Genomic DNA, 18,001 nt, shown 5'->3' on the forward strand with positions numbered 1-18,001 from the left:
AAGGTTTACTGTTTGTGACCTTTCAGTAGCCAATTACTCATTTTTGTGTTTTTCTCTAGCCAGTCCCAAGAGTGATTACTTGAATTTCTCAGCATGTCATTGGGATAGTAATAGAGGAACTGTGGAGAAGTGAGTCATGTTTTGAGAGCTATGCCAATCCCAGAATTACTGTCTACCCCTCTTTCCACTCAAATCTTTTCAGTGGAGGCACTTAGTAGAATAAAAATGATGAGAGTAATCTTATTTGACAAAATCCCGCATATCACTTTCTCAACAACTTGGAACAGGGGGCGACTTAAGCTGTGGATGAAGATAGATGTATTCATATAATCCTGAATTGAATTCATAGATATTGAAAAGAATGATTAAATATAATAGAGTATCTGTAGAAACCTGTGTGTTTGGGGATGACGATGGTCAAGTGCAGAGAATCAGTTATATGTTCAAAACCATCATGACCATTTACCTCTCCAGTGAAGTAAACAGAATCAGGAGCCCTCTTCTTAAATGGGAACATAATCTATTTTTGGTCTTTAGTAATCATTGAAATAAATAAGGTTCTCAAAATCTGAATGCCTCACAAACTCTTTTTAAAGAGTTCCTTAGTGCATTTATACAGCTCGGAGGCATGACATGATGTTTGCCTTGCTTTTCCTCACATTTGTGTGATTATTACTTGAGTAAAACAGAATCCCCAGAAAAATTGAGGGGGGTTGGAGATATTTGAAACAAGAAATGTATGTTGCTATTTTTTGAATCTGTACAATGAATACATGAGGGTTCATTGTATTGTTTTTATTTTGAATATATTTGAAATGTTCCATAACAAAACAGAAAAAAAAATAAGTATACAGTAATTCTGCCTGATTTTAATGGCCCATAAGTGATCTTGACCTAAAAGTGCCTATGTAGCAAATATTAAACAAGTTTGTATTTCAGTCAACAAACACTCATTGAGCATATACCATGGGCCTTGCTTTATACCATATTGAAAGGAAACTTATGGTGTTAGAAAGAAAAGTAATTGTTCTAGTCTACCTAGGAGACTAAGAAACAGCTTCTATCATTTCCCACCCGCCTCTCCTACTCCCCATTATGGTAACCAAGAGATTTTCAAGGACACTCAACGTTTCTCATAATTCAATGCCAACTTAAGTATTGATCCTTGAAAAGTTAAGTGTCAACAAGTTGGTTGCTCAAGTAGCAATTTCTAGGAGAGTAGATAGTTTCTTGTAGGAAAAATGAGAGCCTGAATCTTATAGAATTAATTGACCTCAGAAAAGATCAAAATTGTGCAGCAGGCTCTGGAGACAGCAGCAGTGCCTTCTGTGGCCTGTGTAGGTGAAAGTGTAACACAATTAGTTACTTTTTCCTCCTATTGTGGTTTATAAGTGGAAGTCCCTGATTTACTTATTTTTGTAGCAATTATGCAGAAACACATACATAACCTGAAAGAAGTATTTTTTCAACCTCCACAATTTGATAATCTACCTGTTTATAAAATTATACATAAATAGCAAAGTAGTGACAATTGTAATTAATCTTTATTTCATTAATAGCGAATTAGATATGCTCTAATGTTTAGAAGTATAACTATACCGTTATGCATTAGCTATGTAATACTCTGAAATAGAACCATTCTATTGTACAATACCTATATAACTTGAAGTCCCTTCAGTATGTTCATTGGAGGGAAACAGATATTTACAGTTTAGTTAGTTAGCAAGATTTACCTGCTTTGTAAGCAGGATCACCTGTTTTTTTAATGGGTTATATTTGATAATTAGAAAATAAGAATTGAATTTCCCGGGGAGGACTGCCAGCCGGTCGGACGTCTCACCTGTCGCTGGAGGAGAGGTCTCGGCTCGCCAGGAAGGCGACTGAGGCAGCAAAATGAAGATTTGCATGGGAAACGTCGGTGAGGCGGATACGACCCCGGAGGAGCTGGCAGCGCTCTTAGCGCCCTGCGGCACGGTCGTGGGCTGCGCCATTGTGAACCAGTTCGCCTTGGTGCGCATGCGCGAGAGCGCCGGGCGCACCGCGCGCCGTCGAGGCCTTGCACGGCCACGAGCTGCGGCGCGCATTCATGGTGGAGATGTCGCGCCTACGGCCTCGTAACACTTGCAAGATATTCGTGGGCAACGTGTGGGCTGTGTGCACGAGCCAGGACTTGCACAGCCTCTTCGAGCGCCGCGGCCGCCTCATCGACTGTGACTTGGTGAAAGACTACGCGTTTGTTCACAAGGAGAAGGAAGCAGATGCCAAAGCCGCCATCATGCAGCTGCAATGGCAAAGAAGTGAAGGGCAAGCGCATTGACGTGGAACTCTCAACCAAGGGTATGGTTCTGACCGGCGTTTAGCCGAGCTCTCTGATTACTCCCGTTTGTCAGAGTTGCGGCTTTCGTTCTGCAGCTCGTCGACAAAGTCCTCGCTGGATTACCGTCACCTGCCGGCTGCCCATTCCGATTACGCACGGTGTTCGGGCCCCTATAATGATTACCGGCGGACAGCTCAGATGCACTCTGGCGACCAGCGCCACTTGTAGGGCCATCCTGGGATGGGGCATCACAGGGACGGAAGTCGAGGTGAGGTGGGGTGGGGTGCAGACCCAGGTTATAACCGCTGGCCCATACTTACCCTGTTTGCGATTTTTCAACCCCTCTACCATGTGGGCCTTCCCCAGGAGACGATCTTTTTGAATGTTCTGCAGTAATCTACTTTATTCCTTCGCCTCAGCAGCAAATCTTGCTACTGGCTTTAGATCTGCGGTTCCCCTCTCCCCTGCCTCCCATCTCCCCAGGATGGGAATTTCTTTTATGTTTTTATTTTTTTCCTGTCTCCCTTTTATTTTTATGAGCGATATTTAGGTCGTCTGGATGGGGAAGCAACCTGCAGCTGAGGTTGGTGGCGCCTTTTTCTTTTTAGATGTGAGGTAGGCCAGCAAAGGGTTAGCCTAACCATTTCCTATGCGCCAAGCTGTGCCAGCAGTCCAGGGGGCCCAGACTTTGTCCCTCTGTAGACTGTGTTGAGACTGAGTTCCTTTTGGGACAGTCAGTTGGAGTATGTCCAAATCCCTACAGACCCCTGATGTTCTCGCTGATGCTGAGCGGCACAGTCCCACTTCCCCATCTTCCCAAATAGGTGGTGTTAGAAAACCTTACATTTTTTCCCCCTTTTGTATGGACTACAAATAAAACTTGGGGCAATTTGCAGTTTGGAAAAAAAAAGAAAGTAAGAATTGATTTCAAATAATCATTTATGAGCTAGTTGACACGTGTGTGTGTGTGTGTGTATGTGTATGTATGAATTTCCATCCCTTGTATCATTATGCAAAATTCAGTGATTTTCCATTTTATGGTTATTTTGCTCCTATCGAGGTTTCGGCATAGTCCAGGAGTTGCAAATTCGGTCTTTTCAGTGTCCTAAGAAGGTAATATAATGATTGTGGCAGGCAATCTGAAACATTTTGGAGGGCTCCAGGCTGTAGCAATCCCTCTCATTATACAATTGTCATGTATTCTACTCTTGCCATCACCTCTCGCTCACTCTATACCACAGTTCTAATAATCTGTTTACCCCATCCAGAGCTGCAGCTCATTGATCCCAGTTTTTTTCACTATCCATTGCTGTCTTCTTACCTTGCATACTTTAAATTCCATGATCAATCAATTTAATGACTCATATATATACCCTCTTGATTCCCTAGAACCCTTTCCCCCTTCATCTTGCTCACTTGTGAAAATCACAACACTGTTTAAACCCAACTCTCCATCTATGCTTGTACATGTATCCTTGCAGCTGAACTTTTTACTGTAGGAAAACATAACAGCATTGACTGGTCTTACTTTAAATTCATCATCATGACTTATGTCTTCTTGGACCATTCAGTCTCCTGTCCTCCTAGATGACTATTTCGTATCTCCTCTCCTTCAGCTTCCAACATATCCTCCCCTTATTTCTCACTGTATTGTAAAAGAATTGAGGCAATTAGGAGAGAACTTCTACTCCCTTGCTGGCATCTGTACCTACATATTCTACCTTCAAGTTTGTTACCACTGATCAACTAGCCTTGCTCCTATGTAAGGCCAATCAATTCACTTGTACAGTATATCCTATCCCATTTTGCCTATTCAAGGATATCACCTGAGCAGTTCTCCCATTTCTCTCCTATTTCTGCTGAAACATGTCCATCAGCGTGCACATGGGTCAATATCTATACCTTTAACTCCACTTGCCCTGCCAGCCATTGCCGCCATTTCCTTGCTTCCATTTGTATGAAAATTAATTCAGAGAAGCTGTTGTCTGCACTCACAGTCTTGAGCTCCTCTCTGCTAATTCTGTGTTAAATCCATTTCAGTCAGAATTTTACCTTCACCACTCCACCAGACCTGCTCTTACCAAAGTCTCCAATGACTGCGACAATACTAAATCCAATAGTCAGGTCAGTGTTCACTCATCCTTTTACGTGGTCAGCACATTTGGCACAGGTGATCACCCCTACTTTCTTCAACTGAGTTCCAGAAAATCACACTTTCCTAGTTTTCCTCCTACTGCACTGGTTACCCTTTCCAAAGTTCCTTTGCTGACTCCTCATATTCCTCCTCACCTCTTAATGTCAGAAGGCCTTAGGGCTTGGTCCTTAGTATTATTCATCTCTAGCCACTCTCCTTCCCTCCGTGATCTGTTTATACAGTCTTACAGTTTTTTATACCATCTGTACATTGGGAACTACAACACGTATACCTTCCAGCCTAGATCTCTCTCCTCAAACACAGACTTTTTTATCCTACTGATTATCAGCATCTCTCCTTGTGTCAAAGTCAGTATATCCAAAACCAGACTCCTGATCTTCCTTCTATTTTATCATGGGTTCCTAGAAAATAAACCATCAGGCGAAAGCTAATGTGTATTTTGGAATATAATCCCAGGGAAACAGGAGTGAATGAAAAAGGAAGTGAGGCAGGGGAGAAGGAAGGATATTTGAACATATTTGATCGAGGAGGAGAAATAGAGAATAATTTCTCTCTCAGCTCCCATCTCCCATTGGTCAAGGGTTCTTCCATAGGATGTTAACCCCGTTGAACTTTGGGGGCGCAGTTTGTGCCTTCCACACCACTGCTGTTCTAAGCCCCGATCTCTTACCTCTACTGTTACAATAAACTCCTAATTTGATTTTCTGCTTTCCCACATGTATCCCTTCAGGCTATTCTTAACATAGTAGTCAGAGTGCTCTTTTTAGAACATAAATCATATAGGTCTGTGTTCTGCTCAGGACCTTCTGATGGCTTCCCATTTCATTTGGAATAAAAGCTAAGTCCTTACAGGGACTTACAAGGCCCTAGGTGACCTAGTCGCTGGCACCACTCTGACTCACTACTGCTTTTCCATTCGTCTCTCCTGTGCTCACTCTGCTCCAGCCACTCTGATTTCCTTGCTGTTTCTGAAACATGACAGATACACTCCAGCCTTAGAGTCTTTGCACTGGCTGTTCCGTTTGTCCGGAATGCTTCCCTCTCCTATATTCACACGGCCAACTCCCTCATTTCCTTCAGTTGTGCAACTTCCTCTGTTCTAATCTTATCAGTGGCTCTTCTTTGACTACCTTATTCATAATCTTTAAGATTCTCTTTCAGTCAGTCTCCATCTCCTGTACTAATACTGCTTACCTTCCTCTAATTTTTCTGTTTCCATGGTGATTATCACCTTTTATTGTATATAATATATATAATTTATATATTTATCATATTTTTTAATTGTCTATCTCCCCATGCTAGAATGTAAGCTCTGTAAGGACAGGGATAGTAATTTATTTATCTCACTGATATATCTCAAGGGCCTAGAACTGTGTATGGCACATAGCAGATGCTAAGTAAAGAATTATTGAATGTATAAATGAACTGCTTTTCAGTTAAAGTAAGATAGCTGCCTGACAGATCCAAATTATTGTTACCATATAGGAATACAGGCCCAAGTATTGCCAGATCTTCTGATCTTTTGAAGAAGAACTTGAAATATTTATGTGAAATTTCTCAATTTTTCACATTTTCTGGGCTTCCCCCCCCAAAAGTCCCTACTTACTTTCGACCAGTAGAATCACAGCTTGCAAACTCTGAACTACTAGGTTTTGACTCCAACATTAACCTAGGGAGTGACTGCACATTACGGCTGTGTGAACTGTTGCGTTGCTTTTCTTACCTGGAAAATGAAGATAATTTGTTTTTTCAATTTAAGGTATTTTGAACACTTGTTTTAGGTGTTTGGTGTATAGCATTGAACAACACAGATTAAAGTTCCTTCTCTCCTCGAATGTACCTTCTAGAGTAGAGGAAACAGACAAATAACAAGTAAATTCACAAGACTATGTTGAGTAATGTGTATGGTGAGAAGGAAAAAAGGGTCACGTTTTGGGAGTAACTGGAAAGCTATTTTTGGTTGAGTGGTCAAGAAGGGCCTCCCAGAGAAAGGAACTTATAAGCTGAGACATGCATGAGAGGAAGGAACCAGCCTCAGGAAGGTCTGCAGGATCAGTGTTCCAGTCAGAGTGAATAGCACATGCAAAGGTCCTGAAACAGGCTTTTATATTCAAGGAAGCTAAAGAAGGCTAGTCTAGATGGAGTATAGTGAGCTGGGGAAAATGGTATTGACTGAGGCTCTAGAGGCAGACATAGGCCAGATCCTGTTGCATATTGTGGGCCAGGATAAGAAATTGATTTTTATTAGTAATCAGAGGCAAATGGAGAGTGCTGTATTTTGTCTGTTTTTGTTTGTTTGAAGCTGGGGAGTAACATGATCAAATTTTCATTTTAAAAAGATGACTCTGGCTGCCCTGGTTAGAAGGGATTGTAGGGAGACAAACAAGGAGACCAAGTTGGGAAGCAACTGCTTGAGTTGAGCAGGTATGTGATGGTGAGCTTGGACTGGGGTGGTGGCTTGGAGATGGGAAGAAGTGAATACATTCTAGATATGTATTGAAGGATGAGTGCCAGGACATACTGAGGCACTGGATGTGAAAAATGAGAGAAAGAGCTGAATAAAGTGATTCCTATGTTCTTAAATAATTAATTGAGTGACTTAAATAATTGAGTGAATCATGGTGCTATTAACTGAGAAAGAGATGACCTGGAGAGGAGCAGGCATCTACCTCAGGGAGTGCTGTTAAGCACTCAGCACCTACGCTGACACAGAGTAAGCACTCAACACAGTATCCCTTATTTCTGCTTTTATTACCACTACCACTATTGCTACTAGCTATGATTTTTTTTTAGCCCTCATTATATAGTAAACATTGTGATAATCTTCAATAACCCTATGAGGTAGGTCATGTTATTAAAGAAGATAAAACTGATACTCATAAAGGTTAAAGAACTGCTCAGTGATACATGGCTAGTAAAGATTGTAGCTGAGACATGGACCCAGGTCTGTTTAGTTCATGTACATAATCAATTTTCTCTACTGTCCATCCGTTTATTACCTATTTTTACTATTCTTTGTAGGTACCTGTGTCTGTGTATCACAACAAATGAGATATGGTTAGTTCCTGCCTGTATAAAGTTCTGCGATTCTGTCTGTTTTCAGTTTCCACAGTGTACAGTATTATCTGGAGATGAGGACAGAATTCTATTGATTGAAGATGGACGACAGAAGGCAGTGAAATAGAGATTCTAAATTCAAGATAAGTGAGGATCAGGTTAAAGCAGGGATTTCCAGGGATAAAACCAGACTACTTGCATATGAAGTTTGAAACCCTTTGGGATCATATATCAGTTTCCAGATATTACACAGAAGTGCTTAAAAGTTGTTTTCTACCAAGAGAAGAGAGGGAGGAATCTTGTTGGAGGTTTGTCCTTAACCGGCTCTTTCTTTTTACCTGTTTACTCTGACTTCTAAATCTCTAAGATGTAAGATTCACGATGAATCTATTAGAGATGCATATACGTCAGTATATGACAGAGGGCTAGAATGAATATAATCAGATGTATAAATGCATGGTTTGGATTTTCAAGAACTCATTGCATGTAACTGCTTCCCTCTAGTCACCTAAAGGTGGAATATTTCATAAAAGTAGAAAATTGGGAGTCCACTCCTTCCTAACTAAAGTTTTATTTTGTTTATTTTTAATAAAAGGGATATTTTCCAGCTGATAACATTTCAGGTCTCAGGTTTCTATTTTTCACTGAACAAATATTTATTGAGCACCTACTCTATAAAATGTACCAAAAAAAGGCAAAATCAAATGACAGGGCTCCTGCCTTCTAACAGATTTAAAGGGAAGTTAGGACATATGTACAAATTACACTCAAACAAGTATAACTCAAATAAAAGAGGATCCCGTGAGGCTCTGCATAGAATTGCATCCTAGGGAACAGGCCAGCAACTAAACATAATTTTAAAAGTTTAAATTTTTAAGTATTTACTGTAGTCCTTCAACAAACATCAAGGAGGATCCAATTTGTAACCCCCACCCCTGCAACATTTGAAATTATCTTTTTCCATTACTTTCATGCTCAATATTTGTTACATAAAACAGCTGCCCAGAGACCTCTGTTATCACTCCTTATTCTCATGCCCAACTAAAAAACAGCCTGGAATGAAGCGCTTGCAAGTTTGTTCCCGTTTTGTCCTTTTTCACTTTCTATCACTTTTTTTTTTCTTCCAAGAAGCTCTGGTTCCCCTAATATAATTCAATTAGACTAGAATTGCTCCTCGCAATTTCTCAGCTCTTTCTGCCCATTATACCTGTTCTGCAACGTCAAAGCCCAGGAACTGATCTGGCACACCAAGATTCTCCATAGAACTTGCTGGATTTGATGAGACCCACGCAGCCAAAAAAAAAAAGGATTATCTTTGGAAGGCAGCGAGAAGGGGAAAACTGCTAACACTAATTTATTGTCTTTTATTCTATCACATGTGAGAGAAAGTGAAAAGTGTTATAAGACAGAGATAGAATCATAGTAGAGCGTTAGGACAAATAGCTTTTGACTTATAGAATCATGGTATTTGAGATGGTTCTTGAGGATCTAAACAGGTGGCAATAGTAGAGGCCTTCCCAGGCAGATGAAGCAGTGTTTACAAGCAAGGAGGCAGTAAAAAAAAAAAAAACATAGACTCTGTGCACAGAAAAACGAGAGGTCAGTGTGGCTGGAACCGGGCTTTATCAAGGCCTTTTTTCTGAGTATGAACGTGACAATAACTAGCCCTTGCTCAATGGAGGTTTCAGATATATTTTTGGAATATGAGACTTTAAGACATGACCAGTTCTTTGAAAATAACCTAAAGAACACACCTAATGAGCATCTTAACATGCAGTCAGGTAATAACACTCATTTTCTAGCAGGTGATGTTTCTATGGAGAAAATGTGTATTTACAAGGGGTAAATTCCCTTATGTGACTCTACCATTATTAACAAAGGAGATGCTGCTCAGCATTTTCCATCACAGCGTGCATTCCAACAAGTTTTCTCAGGGATGGAGATGAGTTCATATTGTGCCATCCCCACTCTCTCACTACTGTGAGGTGTGGTCCACCTTGGCAAGACAGCTGGTGAAGGTTCTGTCTGTGGCTATGAAGTGGAGAAAAGCTAAGTAGGATGGTGATGTGTGGTTCCACTCCAGGGCCTTGATCTCATTAAAACAAGACCCAGGTTAGCACTACTCTACACACGCTCATTTCCAGACCCTATCATACTCTTCAGTATTAAGGCAACATACCCTTATTTGGGGAGAGAGATGCCATATGCATTTTTTGTTTTTCAGTCCCATTACCCTACTCCCTCCCAACGCCTTCCTCTGACTCCCAGTAAGGGAGAGTGGTTTGGCCAGATTTCATATTTACATTCATCTCTTTTACTCTCAGGCAAGATCTCTCTCTCTACCCCTATGTCTATGTTGCCTGCTCTCTCTCTACCCGTATGTCTATGTTGCCTGCTCTCTCTCTGCACATGCACGCTCTCGCTCACCCTCTCCTCCTTTTGTCCCTTTCTCTCCCTCCCTCTCTCCTCTCATCTCTTCCTTTTTAACTACATCTAAAATTTACCCCTTAACTACCCTCTCTCACAGTTCATATACACATAGAGCAGGTTTTCCATACATGTGGGTTGCTGACTTACTGGCTGTAACCCTCAGGTCACTAGGATCTGGGGATTTTTAATTTGGTCACATGAACCTTTTTCTTTTTGAGTATGTTAAGGTTTACCAATAGAAGCAGAAATAAATAGCAAGAAGGAAATTATTATAAGGTGATGGTCAAAGACTGATACTGAGAACACCAGTATTTTAAAGCATGGTGCAAAGTCACAGAAAATTATGATTTTTTAAAGGCATTTAGGGAAGTTTCCTACTAGGTAACGTTGTATAAGCACTCTGGCAAACTTTTGACTTTGACCTCACATGACATGAAGATGAAAAAGCATTGAGGTTTCTAAATAAAATATGGCTTCTTTTTACTTGCCATTATTTTAATTATTTGCCATTTTATGTTTCCTATTTTTTTTATTTTATATTCTAATGAAGGTGCTGGGGATTGAACCCAGGACCTTGTGCATCCTAAGCAAGTGCTTCATCACTGGGCTATACCCTCCCCCGCCCGCACCTACTTTCCATTATTTCAGAGGTAGATGTAGCCAACTTTGACTTCCCATTATGTAGACATGCCGTTTGAAAGAGAGTGGTCAACAGAGACACAGTCCCTGGTCATTTCTTTTCACTACTTCGCTTGCCATTATCTCAAATAGCAAGCCCAGAGAGGATCTCTACCATTTTTTAAAGATAAAAATCACTGACTTTGACCAAGACATTGGCACCTATGAAATTTCTATCCCCCTTTGCTCGCTCATTAAAGCTGGGTCTTTCTTCTAGCAACATCATTCTTTTAAGGCTGCCTTACTATTTAGCTGCTCCTCTCACTAAGCATGCTAGCCCAAGGTTCAAAGGCTAAGTCAGCTCACTTTCTGTTGGATTTGTTGAGGATATTTAGTGGTACAAGTGGAATTAATTTTAGTTGATTAAATCCTTTCCTTTGGACAGAGGGGAAAATAAACTTTAAGTTGGATGTAATAGATACAATCATGAAAATGTCAACATCTTCTCTTAATCTTACTAAACATAAAGTCCAAATCCAGACAAACTGACTGAATCTTTTCCTGAAAAAAATAAGCTATGAAAACAATTTGTAATACAGAGTGTTGTGTCCGGTGCCCCTCCTGGAACTACTCACCTTCCTTTTCAAGTGCTTCCCCTCAGCCTCCCACTGCAGAGCCCTTTGGTTTCTTTCAGTTAGGCCCAGTTGGGCCCTCTGTGCAATTAAATTATCTCTTCTTTCCCCTCTCCCACTCCCCACGCATCGAAGTTATTCCTAAATATGCCATTGTCCAGAAACCTCTACCCCCACCTAGACCTTCCATCCTTACTCACTCTTGGGTGCCTTGTCTAAGGGACATCCAGGCAGGAGCCCCTTAGTTTCCTACCCTCTGGGACACAGATCAGTGTCTGCTCTCCTCTCCTCCAGTCCCAAAGGAAGAGGTGGTCTTTCCAAACCTACCCAAGCCAGTAAATTTATTTCCTTTCATTTTTTGTATACTTGTGAACATTTGATTATTTTATTTTCTTAACGCTTAAGTATATAAAGTAAAAGCTTTCTATCCTACTGCCCCTACCCTATTCTATTTTTCTGGGAAAAAAAACTTTTTTTCCAGAACATTTCTGTGCTTACATAAATCCATAATAGAACGCAAAATAAATCTATATATCTACATATCGTACATACACACACTTACAGAATAATTTGGGGAGGGATTTTATTACAGAGAAAACACAATTGACCGTCATATTCTTTCCATTGAACAGTACAGTGGACACGCCTCCAGTACAGTGTGCCAGTTCTATTTAATTCTTTTACATATTTCTTGTGTTTTTAAGCTTTCTGCTGCTGTCTCCTTCCCCATGACCCAAGTTTCTTCAGTATTCAAAAGGGCCCTCTCTTAACCCTGTGTCCTACCTCACTCCTTCCTTTCACAGTCAAAGGTCCTTGGAGAAGAGCCCCCCTCACTGACTGCACTTCCTCACTTCCGCTCACGCCACAGTCCTTGCAGTCAGGCTTCCCCTCATCCTTAGATCCACTCAAAGATCAGAAGTGACCGCCAGACACCTCCCGTCTTAGGCTCCCCTCTACTGCAGCCCTAGGCACTGCTGAACACTTGGAGCTCTCCCCGGTTCTGACTGCTCCTAAGTACCTCATTGCCTCCGTGGTTCCCAACCAAGGCCGATTTTGCCCTCTAGTGGACATAGGGCAACATGTGGAGACATTTTTGGTTGTCACAGTTTTCTTGGGGGTGGGGTGGGGTATGCTACTGGTACCTAGTGAGTAGAGACCAGGGATTCTGCCAAACATCCTACAATTCACAGGACAGCCCCCTGCAATGAGATATCTGGCCCCAACTGTCAGGAGTGCTGAAGCTGTGAAATCCTACCCGACAGGGATGTAAACAGTCCTAAGAACAGTTCTCACAAGTGCAGGCCTTTAATAACCAGCTAGGGATCTGCACCCAAATTCTGATAATGATTATCCGTATCAGCTCCCACAGGAGACAACCCAGAGTCACATCCAGCTACCGCAGAAATGTTCGAGGGCCACGAAAGCTTGTCTGTAGGTTCACGGTCCCCAGTCAATCAGGGCTCCTCCGGTTGTGTCTCAGTCTGGTCCAGGTATGAGTCCTCACCATCCTTCCTCCTGTAGGCTAAACCATACATTTAGCTCCCTCCAGCGCAGCTTATAGTCATCAGAGGAGGGAGAGGCAGACCATCCTCCCCCTCCCCCTTGCGTCCCCTCCCTCTGGAAACTGATGGCCCATTGGAGTATGTTCTGTTCTTCATATCTGAATTCATTAGGAGTTTTGTAGTCAGATTCCCCTCTGACTGTTATCCTGGTGATGGGCTGGGGGAGAGAAACTCTCAGGATGGCACCATCCTTTGGTCAGTGGTCTAGACCAGCAGACCCTCCAGGCACTGTCAGTTGCTGACTCACCTCCTTGGCAGTGGCATGAGTTCCCTGTTCAGATCTGATTGTCCCCAGTTCTGCCCACTGGGGACTAGGGAGGATTCTCTTTCATGGGGCTGCGCAGCCACAGCAGTCCTCGCTTGCAGCTGGTGCTGACATCCTCTGTACGCAGCCTGGAGGGATTCCCTTAGGGGTGGCAAATTTCTGCCGTGTTGTAAACCCGGGGTTAACCCCGGACCTGCTTTGATGGTTTCTCATATCACTGCTCAGAACATGAACGAGCTTCCAGTCTATTTCATTCCTGCGGACTCGGGATGCAGGAATCCCCACTACCCATCACTCCCTGATGCACCTTTTCAGCCAGTTCCGACATTTTATTTGATGGTCTGTGGTTTACAACTGCTCTTCTGGTGCCATTTCCTGCTTGGGAATAATCTGGTTGCCCAGAACAAGAACCCACTCAAGTTAGCTTAAAGAAAACAGGGCCTGTGTAAAGTGGATCTGCACTCAGCATAATTGCAGGAAGTGGAAAAGTAGTCTGCCACCACACACTCCATCTCTGGGGTCACAGGATCAATTCCTCTCTGCTTCTATGTTCCCGTCTGCTCCCTGGGGCTCATACTGTCATCCTCTAAGACACTTGGCCTCTGTAAAGCACACGGTTTTGCTCCTGCACAGCCAGGGCCAGATCTTGGAGTCCATGGCTCTGACCTTGATCCAGACTCCAAAAGACCCACTGCTTCACTACCCAACACCATCCTGGCTATGGAATCTGCCTCTCTGTTCAGACCCGAGCATGAGAGTCTGTTTGGCTCAGGATGGATCAGATGGCCATTCCTGCTCCAGTCATCTACTGCCTAGTTGGGGGAAAGGTGGGGTGTTATATACATGGCTGCCCAGGTCCACCAGATACCAGGGCTGGGGAGAGACACATACGAACAGAAGCTGCAGCAGTTCTGGGGTGTCGAATGCTAGTGCTCTGGAACACAAAGGCGGTCATCAAAACATGTCTTTCTTGGTCAGTCTACACCCACCACACCTCCCACCCACTCCCCTAGCCCCATTCTCCCACCCTTCCCCTCCCCCCGAGCCCCCTCTCCCACTTTTCCCCCTTCCCTCTGAAAGTTGAGTTCCCACTGGGAATATATTTATTTTCTGTTTCATATTTCTGAATTCACTGAGGGGTCTGCAGCCAGATACCCCTCCCACAGCGGAAGCAAGTTTCCCTCCGTGAAAAATTCACAGCTTTACACCAAGGGCAGTCCCAATCTCCTGGCCTGCGATACACTGGTTGTCTCCTCTGCGGATGGGGATCAGAGTCTCTCCTCTCTCTTTGGGGTTCTCGAGGGTTTATTCCCAGGGCCCCCATATTAGCCCACAAGCTAACATCAGAGGGTCCCCAGTGGGGAGAGGTCTGAGGTAGAGCTCCTGCTGTGAATGTTGCTGCTGGTGGTGATGTTGTAGGTGGAGATGGTATGGGTGTGTCTGGAAAGGGGGATAAGGGGCTAGAGTATGAATAAGTGAATGAGGCAGGCAGCTGGACAGGAAGCAGTTCCGGTGAGACTGTGGACCTAGATGTTTTTGCCCCAGATAAATAAACCATGGGTGTTTCCAGTGATCTTAGATTTCCCTCCCTCTGCCTGCTAGAGGTGTAATTTTTCTGGTCCGCAGCTCCGAGGAGCTGCATAAGGTCTTCACCCAGTTTCTCCATTGCCTCTGCATCGTCTGTATCCTCCTCCTCCTCCTGTCTTCCTCCTCCTCCTCCTCCTGTGGCGCCAGAAGCAGAAGCACTAGTAGCTGTGGCTTCCGCCTTCTCTTCCACCTCACCTGCTCCTGTGCCAGCCCCAGTAGCAGTGGCCAGGCCTGGCCCCTCTGCCACCCGCTCCCGCAGAGGCCCCAGCTCCTGGAAAGAGGTGGGCAGAGTTGAGACATGTTCTGAGGGCGGTGTGGGGGCAGGGGCAGGCGCAGGCGCAGGTGCAGGGAGGTGGGAGCAGGGGAAGGGGCAGGCGCAGGGAGGTGGGAGCAGGGGCAGGGAGGTGGGAGCAGGGGCAGGGGGTTGGGCTGGGACCAAATCGGGATAATCTTACTGCCTGGAAGAGCTTCCACCTCAGCAGGTCCCTTTCTTTCCGCATCTCTGCCAGGCTGGCCTGGGCCAGCCACAGCTGAGAGGCCGCCTCGTTATGCTCCACCTCCCGCTGCGCTGTGAGCAACTTCAGGTCTGAGGCCAAGGCCTGCGCGGCTGACCTTTGCAGTCTTGCGAAGTCATGCAGGCACTGCATCCTCTGCTCATTTAACTGGTTCTGCCTGTGGGCAAAGCGCACGCCCAGGGCCAGGCTGCCCCAGGCACAGGCCTCTTTGGCCTCGCTGGACACCTCCGTGTCCTCCAGGATGGCATTGAGCTTGGCCTCCACCTCCTCCCAGGACAGGGATGTATTCTCGAGGTAAAACTCAGGGCCTTTTGCGTGCCTGGCCATCTTCTCGTTGATGAAGGCCACCACCTTGCCATGCTGGAACCCACCACTGAGGTCCTCGGGTTTCAAGGCCATGCTGGCTGAGGGCCTTTGGGGCTTGGCTGGCCCTGCGGAGAGGAATCAGCCACTTGTCCACCCCCCAATCTTCTCATCTCTGCTTCCTCTCCCCTTCCCGCTTCACACTTTTGTAAAGAACAAGAACCCCTGACTGGCTTTCCCGCCCCGGACACCTCCCACCAGGCCTTACCTCAGGGTCAGTGGGGATGCAGGGCAAACACGCCCGTCTGCCACGCCCAGACTGAGAGGGGACCTCTTTCTCTCAGACGGCTCTGACGAAAGAGAGCCTCCCGCCGACCCTTCCAGGCTTTTCCCTCGGGACTGTACCAACTTCCAGAAACATTAGGGGTGGGAAGGGTGCACGAGGGATACTCCCCCCTCCCCTCGACATAAGGGAACCCGCTACACTGTTGAAAGTCTTTGAAAGTGGGAGGGAACAGTAGCGGTAAGAAAAGACTTAGAACCAAGAAAGCGAAGCGCTTGAAATCAAATACAAAAAATCCCTCCCCACCCCCGCAGTAATGGTTTGTCCCACCCAGGAGGCGCTCCTCTCTTACACATGGAATATTCTAGAACTGAAAACAGCCCCAACATCTCAGTGGCTTCTGGCGCCCCCTTCCCTCCAGGAAGATTCTGTAGCTCCTGTTTTAGACACTGCTCAATTCTGATACATGGCCAGTAAACTTATTCTTTAAAGGACCAGAGAGTAATTGAGACTTTGTAGGCAACTAGTTGTAGCACAAAAGCAGATATAAGTAATATTTGAAGAAGTGCCTATGTTCCAACAAAACTTTGTTTACGGTAACAGGCAGCTGGCAGAATTTGGTCTGTAGTTTGCCAAGTCCTGATCTAGATTCATATTTCCGATGTGTCCCAAAGACATCCCAAATCCAAATATTCATAACTCAGCCTCCCCCCCCACCAAAGTTTCTCCTCCTGTATCCCTGTGTTGTTCAGTATAGAAACCTCAAAATCATCAACACCACCTCTCTTTAATAACAATTGAAGCAATTGCCAAATCTTGTTGCTGCTACCTCAGGAACTTATTTGACATCGCTTCCCGTTTAGGGAATGCCCATGTCGCTTTTTAAGTCATCACTCTGACTTTACTCTCTTTCTAATTTCTAATCTCTTCCTCATCTTTCTTATGATGATGCTAACTCTCAAGCTTAAAAATATTTGATGGCTTCTTGTGACACATTATTTGGGCTGACATTAAGAGTCTCATCCTAGACCACCTTTCTAATTTAACTTTCTACATTCTCTTCTCTCCCATCATTTCCATGCCCAAAGCACTAGCCATGCAGAGATACATTATTGTAGGTTTTAATTTATATTTCTATCTGAAAAAGCAGACATTCCTTATTTGATATATGAGCATTATATTCTATTCTATGAACTACATTGTAAAAGACAACATGGGGGGAGGGTATAGCTCAGTGGTAGAGCGCACACTTAGCATGCATGAGGTGCTGGGTTCAATCCTCAGTACTTCCATTTAAATAAATAAACCTAATTGCCCCCTAAATAAATAAGAAAAAGACAACATTTATTCTTTAAGAGTCTTATGTCTGATAATAATAAATCAGGCATTAAAGTATTACCTAAGGAAGTGGTTAAATACCAGAGGTATAAATCCCACTGTTTTAACTCTCTTTTAAACTGTTATCTTGTGTCTTCTTTCCATTTCAATTTGTGTATTTTATTAATCAGCCCTCAGTTGGAAGGGTTCATGTTTTCACTTGTTCCAGAGTGACTTCTGTAGAAAGAGCATTCAAAACATAATGTAGAAATTGAAATGGTGAGGAAGGAGGGGAGATACTGGAGTCAGGGAGACTCATTAGGGGAAATGCCACGATAATTCAAAATACAATCTAAGGCAGTCGAATTTGGGATGGAGAGGCACTTTTAATGAGCTTTTTGGTAGGTAGGATTCATAGGGATGTCAGGGTCAGGGGTAAGAGAATGAGTAGGGTAAGTCCCAGTTTTCTGCTATAGGGAACTAAGTAGATAGTGATACTATATACTTATATGGAGAATGAAGGAGAAACTGGGGTGAGTTCACCTTTAGATGCATTGATATTCAGATACCTGTGGAGCACCCCAGTAGAGATACCCCACAGACAGCTGGATGTATGAGTCTAGAGCTTAGGAGAGACATCAGGACTGGAGATGGAGTATTGAGAAGTTAGGCTCAGAGCAGTGGCTAAAATAACCTAGGGAGGGGGTATAGAACAAGAAGAGCAGAGTGTCTAGGATCTTTCGATCCCTGGCTTGTCTCCATCAACCTCTTCCTTTCTGCCGCTGTCCACCCTCACTGACAGTGTTATAGCTGACCTGCGTACTCCTTTGCCTTCTCTTCTTCTAGCCTCAAAACTTCTTTTACGCTACCTTTTTTATTCCTCCTATATAACATTTTAAACATGGACTCCAGCTTGTGATCACTTGTCTCTATATGCTACCATCCTTCCATTTCTGATTG

General features: G+C 43.9%; 2 protein-coding genes and 1 pseudogene across 2 annotated transcripts in view; 2 read left to right on the top strand and 1 right to left on the bottom strand.

Moving 5' to 3' along the window:
- The first annotated feature begins 1,893 nt into the window (after nucleotides 1-1,893).
- LOC102545782 (RNA-binding protein 14 pseudogene) lies at nucleotides 1,894-2,360 on the top strand (annotated as a pseudogene).
- Nucleotides 2,256-18,001, top strand: part of IL1RAPL2 (interleukin 1 receptor accessory protein like 2) — a 436,774-nt gene continuing 421,028 nt past the window's right edge. Inside the window, exon 1 of the mRNA XM_072956493.1 lies at nucleotides 2,256-2,337. The gene's annotated coding sequence lies outside the window, so the exon portion shown is untranslated. The remainder of the gene's footprint in view (nucleotides 2,338-18,001) is intronic.
- Nucleotides 14,122-15,537, bottom strand: TEX13A (testis expressed 13A). Its single transcript, XM_072956840.1, has 2 exons — nucleotides 15,079-15,537; nucleotides 14,122-14,894 (listed from the first exon to the last, which is right to left on the bottom strand). Exons 1-2 carry the CDS (start codon nucleotides 15,535-15,537, stop codon nucleotides 14,166-14,168), a joined length of 1,188 nt encoding a protein of 395 aa, XP_072812941.1. The 3' UTR covers nucleotides 14,122-14,165.

Source organism: Vicugna pacos, chromosome X (assembly GCF_048564905.1).
Source record: "Vicugna pacos chromosome X, VicPac4, whole genome shotgun sequence".
Taxonomy (NCBI): Eukaryota; Metazoa; Chordata; class Mammalia; order Artiodactyla; family Camelidae; genus Vicugna; species Vicugna pacos.

Coding starts and splice junctions, on each gene's coding strand:
- TEX13A (XM_072956840.1), bottom strand. CDS start 15,537: ATGGCCTTGAAACCCGAGGACCTCAGTGGTGGGTTCCAGCATGGCAAG. Junction 14,895..15,078: donor GGTGGAAGCTCTTCCAGGCA/GTAAGATTATCC, acceptor ACCTCTTTCCAG/GAGCTGGGGCCTCTGCGGGA.